At 45.1% G+C, this 7,402-nt stretch overlaps 2 protein-coding genes across 2 annotated transcripts in view; one reads left to right on the top strand and one right to left on the bottom strand.

Moving 5' to 3' along the window:
* Window positions 1-3,950, top strand: part of CXHXorf38 (chromosome X CXorf38 homolog) — a 19,104-nt gene extending 15,154 nt beyond the window's left edge. The window contains exons 6-7 of the mRNA XM_021153142.2: window positions 391-553; window positions 2,330-3,950. Of these exons, the coding sequence (XP_021008801.1) occupies window positions 391-552 (162 nt within the window). The 3' untranslated portion in view covers window position 553; window positions 2,330-3,950. The remainder of the gene's footprint in view (window positions 1-390; window positions 554-2,329) is intronic.
* A 2,292-nt stretch (window positions 3,951-6,242) lies between these two features.
* Window positions 6,243-7,182, bottom strand: Mpc1l (mitochondrial pyruvate carrier 1 like). Its single transcript, XM_021153980.1, has one exon. The coding sequence runs from the start codon at window positions 6,757-6,759 to the stop codon at window positions 6,400-6,402; it is 360 nt and encodes a 119-aa protein (XP_021009639.1). The 5' UTR covers window positions 6,760-7,182; the 3' UTR covers window positions 6,243-6,399.
* Between the last annotated feature and the right edge of the window lie 220 nt (window positions 7,183-7,402).

Below are 7,402 nucleotides of genomic sequence, written 5' to 3'. Positions count from 1 at the left end.
CTCAACTCTGTAGACCAGGCTGTACTCGAACTCAGAAATCCACCTGCCTCTGCCTCCCAAGTGCTGGGATTAAAGGCGTGCGCCACCACGCCCGGCCCAGTATTTCTTCACAATGCCATCCACCAAGCTTTTGATTTACAAACTCAACCTCTGTGTAGATGCTTGCCAGTAGTCCGCATTTCTGTCTTGTGGTAGACATATAAACAGAACAGGTGGTTTAGGGGAAGAGTGAAGCTGGAAGGCAGGACCTTGCACATGCCAAGTGTGCTCCTGCTGCCGAGCTTCGCCTGCAGCCCTGGGAACCAATCTTGAGATTACACTGTTCCATTTTAATTGAATTCTGTTACAGTAATTATCCTAAGCAGCATTTTGTACACTTTCCTCTTACAGATCTCAAATCAACTGGATGTGGTGAAAGGTTTTCTGAGAAGCAACACAGATCTTAGAAATGGCCTTACAGAAGACTTGCAGAAGCTAGACAGCCTCCATCTACAGCATCAAAAACAAACTTCAAAGGATGCCGGTAGACAGACACCTGAAAGGAAGGCTTGAGGTGAGTGTAGGTACTGAATGTTAAAGAGGGACACAATAGCCTTATCCCTTTGATGTCTGACTTCTCATATGAACCAACAGTCTCACTTGCTCTTCCCTGTGCCCTTCCTATTAGAAAGGAAGGTTGGGAATGGTGATGTATAGCTTTAATCTCAGCATATGGGGAGCAGAGACAGGTTGATCTCTGTAAGCTCAAGGCCAGTCTGGTCTACAACGTGAGATCCAGGCTAGCCAAGACTATACATACATAGTGAGCCTGTCTTGAAACAAACAAACATAGAAACCTTTTCAAAAGCAGGCCAAGTGCCTGTTCTGTCATTAGTGGCTCATAGACCTGTGAAAGCTCAACATTCTGGAGCAAGGTCAGCCACGTATCCCTGAAGGCAAGGTCTGGTGTTAGCTGAGCCAGTATATCATTTGTGACATGGTCTAAAACCATTCTGCTTTCAGATGATGCCCGGGATACCCAGTTTTCACTGTAGCATTAATTGTGCTTGGTTAGTGTACATTAGAAAGCTGATTAATGTAAATAACTCTACTGTTCTTCTGCCAAATAATAATGAAAATACTGTTTTATTTTACATTGTCCTTTGCAACATCCAGGCATGTTTTGTGAAAGTTGGCCTGGCTTCCAGGTCAGGCCTCCTTCTCTGTGCAGAGAGGAAACATTTCCAAATCACACAAGTTTCTGTTGTGTGCCTTTCTATAATGCATCACAAAGCACACAAGTTTCTGTTGTGTGCCTTTCTATAATGCATCAGAGATACTTTTTTCATATTCATCAACTTGGAGTTATGTGATGGAGTCAGTCAAAAGTACTAGTCCTGTGCCGGTTTTTGCTATTGTCCAGGGACTTTTTACTGTTTCTAAGGAGAGAGTCTTTTAGTCTTTTTCAGTCTACAGCTGTTTACATGGTGAGGACTAGGTCTGTGAGGGTGTTCTACCCCTGGCAGAGGTGTGCTCTACCCCCTGCCTCTGCTTGGAAGTTTTACTCTGACTGTGCCAAAGAATGGTGCGGGAAGTAAGTGTCCAAATAAAAATGTTTAACTTTGTTTTTGCTTCTGATAAAGGCAAGAGGAAAGTGGTCGTTTTCTACCATTTCCTCTTGAGTGCGGAACTGTTACTGTGGGCTTGAAGCCAGAGACAGAAGGGAAAGGATTACCAGGCTGCTTAGTGGCACACTAGAGAACAGCTTGATTGAGCTCTGCCGGGGAAGGCCCAGGCCACTATCCCAGAAGGGGTGTCTGGAAAAGGTCAGTTGTCCCTCTGGTGTCAACAGGGCATGGATGAGAAGTAAACTTCAGTGAACCAAGAAGGCTTATGCCTGTGACCTCAACTACTCCGAAAGCTGAGCTAGGAGGATCCCAAGTTCTAGGTCAGCCAGGGCAACTTCGGGAGCCCCTAATTTCAAAATGAAAACAAATCGTAAGGAGGCGCACAGTTATACAACATTTTCTTTCTATGCCAGACCCTGGTGTCAGTTCTCAGCTCCCTGTCCCCAAAGACCGAGCAAACCGAGCACACTTCCAGCATCTCCTGAGTACTGCGGCTCAGGCTCCGGACTGTGTGTTTGTGGAAATGCTAGGAAAGTTCTTGAAAACTTCATCATTCTTAGCAGTAGTCAAACAAAACTTTCTCTTTCACCATGCTCATAAATTCATTCACAGCTCTTCTCTTCTTGAACTGTGTGGAAGCCTTGTACTATTGTGTGCAGTGTTGCAGTGTTCTGTGGGAGTCAGACTCACTTCTATTTCTTCCTCGGTCTGCTCATTCCCAGGATCTTTGGCATTAGACTGCTTCATGTCACCTCTGGACGTTGCTATGTTCCCCGAACTACCTAGAAGAAACACTTCATGCCAAGGCTCGGCAAAGATGAAGTCACTCCCTCACCTGGCCAGCTGCCTGCCCAACGGGGACCCTCCAGAGAGGGGGTAGCAATAGAAACTGGATTTGGCATGTATTTCAACTTTATAACCCAAATGAATACAAATGTGCTTTCAGCTTGCTTATTTAATATTCCAGGTTGCCGTTTAGTTTTCAGTGTTATGGTTTCTTTCTCCCTTCATTTGTGGAAGTCCTTGAGAAGACTTCAAGTAAAGCAAGATTTTGCATTTATTTTGCCACTTTGCCATAGGAAAAAAAATCAATTCCCTTCTAGATCTGAAGTACAAAACATAGAATCTTAATGCACTAACCCACAAAGACCTGGTTTCTAACTGTAGGAAGTTTGAGATCCTAACCTTTCATTTTATTCTTGTCTAGTTATTTTGTCCTTATCAATTCAGCACACACCAAGTGTCAAACCTGTGCCAGACACTGAAGTAGATACAAATGAAACGAGTGGTGAAGTCCAGTACCTTCATCTGCCACTCGGACAGTTCAGAGGTACTGTTCAGAGAACTATACCAGGAACATTTCAGTGAATTGAAACAGAAAAAGCAAGACCCTTGTATAAAGGGCTCTAAGGCAGATGTGGTGAATACAGAGGTATCAGCCTGTCTGTCCGCATCTCTTCCACAGAACCGTGCCTGGGTATGTCCGAATGGATGTTCACAAGTTGAGGACCTACTAAATAAGGTGTAGAGCATCTGTACTATGCCACATGTCTTAGTCAGGGTTTCTATTCCTGCACAAACATCATGACCAAGAAGCAAGTTGGGGAGGAAAGGGTTTATTTGGCTTACACTTCCACATTGCTGTTCATCACCAAAGGAAGTCAGGACTGGAACTCAAGCAGGTCAGGGAGCAGGAGCTGATGCAGAGGCCATGGAGGGATGTTCTTTACTGGCTTGCCTCCCCTGGCTTGCTCAGCCTGCTCTCTTAAAGAACCCAAGACTACCAGCCCAGGGATGGTCCCACCCACAAGGGGCCTTTCCCCCTTGATCACTAATTGAGAAAATGCCTTACAGTTGGATCTCATGGAGGCATGTCCCCAACTGAAGCTCCTTTCTCTGTGATGACTCCAGCTGTGTCAACTGACACACAAAACCAGCCAGTACAGCACATAACTATTCTAAAGAATGACCCCATAGTGAAGTGCAGTCATGTGAATTACCTGTAAGGCATCTAAAGGAAAGAAATGGTTTGAAAGGGTGGACTGGAGCTCCGTGGTGGGGCGCTTGCCTACCCAGCATGTATAATGCCTTGACTAGATGGCTGTTCCACTGCCAAAAGCAAATCAATAGAAAAACAAAGTATTGAATAATGATGAGCATGCCCTAGTGCTGTTTGTGTGCTATAATAACTGAGCTCTGGAAAGGGATGGTCGGCTTTCTAAGTCTTTCTTCTATATTATGTCTCTAAGAGGAATTGGGGCTGGGGAGCAGTCAGAGGAATTTAGCTTTTCTGCTTTGTATATTCTTTTTGATAATAAACATGCATCCGTGTATTTTGAAAAATTCTTACAGTTTTTAATTTCAAAACAAGGCGCATGAATAACACATCAAATTGTAAGCCATCTGAGTCCGATTACATGGAGTTTTCTGTGGCTTCTATTTTGTAGCTCCACCCCCAGGGGTGCTTTTGAATCCTAGCAGCAGGGGAAGAAACCCAGGAAAGGCATGCCTTCTACCCAGGCTGCCTTCACCGCCCTGTAGGGTGCCTTGTCTCCATCCAGTATGCTTTACACTCAGCCTCTCCCCAGGACACTGGTGCTTGATAGTTTGAAAGAATTTGTAGAAAAAAATGGCTAAATCATAGTTGCAAAGATCAGGAAATTATCAGAGATTGCCTCCTTTCTCTTTACTAGGTTAATTAGAAATTTACCTGCTCTGCAAAGCATTCACTCAACAGTGGCCTGTATTAAAATACATTCAAATTATAAAATACACTTTGAGACAGGCCTAAATATTAATTTCAACTCAGGTGATTCTCAGTGGAGTGAAAAAAATCCTTTAATGTTTTAATAAAAATCTTAATATAGTTCACTTTAAGGACTTGGCAGAGCACTTTATACAGGCTCTTTGCAAGGTGGTCTCTATAACTGCAAGGCTGTCAGAGTAGCAGGGCAGTTCTTATTTCAGAACCTTGTGGGGCAGGCCAGCCTCCACACCCCTAGTGATCCTTGCTTTCTGGTATTGCACAGTGCAGCAGGGTTGCCTTGTGAACATAGCGAAAGTGTGCACACTAACCGTCAGCACAGTAAGACTTTCATCTTCATCCTTTGCAAACACCACAGTGGGGTGGGGGAGCCATGCTGTGCCTTGAGCAGTCTTTTGGAGACTGCTACAGGAAGACACAGAGCTGAAGCCTCCCACAAACACCCATGAACCTGGATATAGAGCTTCCAGCCACAGAGACCACAAAACTGTGAGAGCATGTTGTTTTAAGCTGTTAAATTATTGGGTGGCTGGTTATATTGTGGCAGGCAATTAATATCCTGTCCTATAATTTGTGCCCTACCCTCCACCCTCATATTCAGAATATGAAAGGGACTTCCCATGAATAAGACTTTTGCTTGGATGCTGCAGATGCTTGGATGCTTAGATGCTTGGTTCCTGCAGCTTTCCCTGGAGTTCCACTGTTGGGCCTGTCTTAGCCAAGAGCAGATGGCTTCAGAACCTATCAGAAGGGGTTTAAATCTCTTTGCATCTGTAAACTTGATCACAAGCAGGTTCAGCACTTGTGAATATGTGTATTGAGTCCCACCAAAACCGAATGGGCTTTTCTGTATTCAGCAGAATCCTAGGCAAGGCCTGTGTGGATCAAACCTCAGGGGACAGCTTGTCCTAGCTATAATGATCCTACCTCACAACGTCGGTCTTCCCTCTTTACAAGCTTTCCGGTTTTTTGGTTTTTTGTTTTTTTTTTTTTTAAGATTTATTTATTTATTATATGTGTGTACACTGTAGCTATCCTCAGATACTCCAGAAGAGGGCATCAGATTTTGTTACAGATGGTTGTGAGCCACCATGTGGTTGCTGGTACTTGAACTTGGGGCCTTTGGAAGAGCAGTCAGCTCTCTTAACTACTGAGCCATCTCGCCAGCCCGCTTTCCGGTTTAATACATCATTGGCACCCAGAGAATTCCTAGGGGATACTCTGAGCTGTTGACCAGTGACCCTCAACCCCACCCCCACCCCTAGCTAGTTATCAACCCTGGGGCAGGGCTTAGCAACTGCACAGACTCCTGTAGTTTTCCACTGTAAAGGGAAAAGGGAAAGCATTATAATTTGGGCATGTTTTCCTAGAACTTGCTGAATTGACAGCAACCATCCTGAGCCCAGAAACCATTCTGAGTCCTTTATCCCATCTCCATGGCAACTTCCATTATTGTTCTAGGTAACCAAGAGCACTAAACTCTTAATAAGATGTAAACTGAAATTTCACTACATTTAAACTCCCTTCTAAACATTTCTCTCTACAGAAATAGCCCCCAACTGAACCCCCTTTGGTGTAGGGATTTGTCACTACCAAATTTTAAGTAACCCGTGGCGCCAAACACCCTGGGTACCCAAAAGCCTGTTCCCTAGAGAGTTTTTTTTTTTTGGTTGGTTGGTTTTGTGTGGTTTGTTATTGTTGTTGTTTTTATTTTTTAAAGCAAAGCTATGAGATAGTTTGGTTCTCCTCTTGTCCTCCTCCCTGAAGTCTTTTGAAGAGGGAGACCGACGCACCAATCTGCCCTCCCTCTTACCTAGGAAACGGTTCCCCTCCCAGTTCACAAAACAGGCAACACTCGATATCAATTTGATGGCTTTTTTTTTTTTTTAATTAACCAAACTGGTTTAAATCAGGTTTGCAAACCAAAGTTTTCCTTGGCTTTTCTTTAGGAGGAATAGAGTCCAGTGCTTGCAAGCTGCCAAGTCTGGTCCAGGCTACCCCTCTCATCCCCTCCCCCAGTCATCAGGCTTATTTGGCCGGAGGGTTGGTGGCTTTGGCCTTGGCTCCACCACCATATTGGTGCTTCAGGAAACGGCCCCCCTGGATGGTCTGCGCCAACACGTTGGAGAAATGGCACGCCAGCAGCAGGTAGTTTCGAGGCTGGACACGGTAGGCAAAGCGCATGAAAGCCATGGAGTAGAAGATGAGGGCCGTCGTCATGCGGCCACTGATGATGTCGGGAGGCGCCTTCATATCCTTAAAGGCGGCCAGCGGAAGGCCCCAGTTGGCCACAGGACCCCAGAAGTGGGTGCTGGTTATATAATCCCGAAACTCCTTGGTCTTAAGATAATCTAGCGTTTTCCGCATTAGCGCTACTACCGCCGCCATGGTCGCCTCAGTCGGAGAAGTGCCAACAGCCAAGCTGCCAGCCACCAATTGAGCACAAAAATGCGGACCTCACAGAAGACCCTGACGCAGCAGCGGCTTTGTGCTTTTGCGCCTCTGCCATAAAGGACACCAGTTCACGCGCTGCTGACGTGCTCAGTTGACGTGCTCAGCTGACGTGAGGCTTTTGGCAAGGAAAGAAGTGGCTTATGGTTGTAGCCCGTGGGGCCTGTGCACATGCGCCCCTCCATATGATCCCTGTGGGAGGAGGGGCTTCATGTAGCCTGTAGCTCTTCCTACACCCAGACCCATTCAAAGAAAGGCAAGGAACTGAGGGCTCTACAAGCAGCGCAGGGCAGTGATGAACCAGCAGACTTCTCTTCAGTTTCTTGTTTCATCCAGCCTGTAACTAACTCCATGACAATACAATTTCTCAAACATGCAGAAATTTAGTCTTTATTAAGTTGAAGACTTAGTATGCCACTTCACCCCTAAAGATTTTAGTATCTATCTCTTAGGAACAAAAGCCGCAATACCATCAGCCACTCATAAATATTCAGGACATCACTATTAGCTGATATCAATACATATTTAAAGGTTAGAAATTGAGGACTATCTTTGTGTTTTCTTCTATCTCATTCTTGTT

Source organism: Mus caroli, chromosome X, assembly GCF_900094665.2.
Source record: "Mus caroli chromosome X, CAROLI_EIJ_v1.1, whole genome shotgun sequence".
In the NCBI taxonomy this organism is placed as follows: Eukaryota; Metazoa; Chordata; class Mammalia; order Rodentia; family Muridae; genus Mus; species Mus caroli.
The sequence above is the reverse complement of the archived record's forward strand: the minus strand, read 5'-3'. Positions and strand labels throughout refer to the sequence as shown.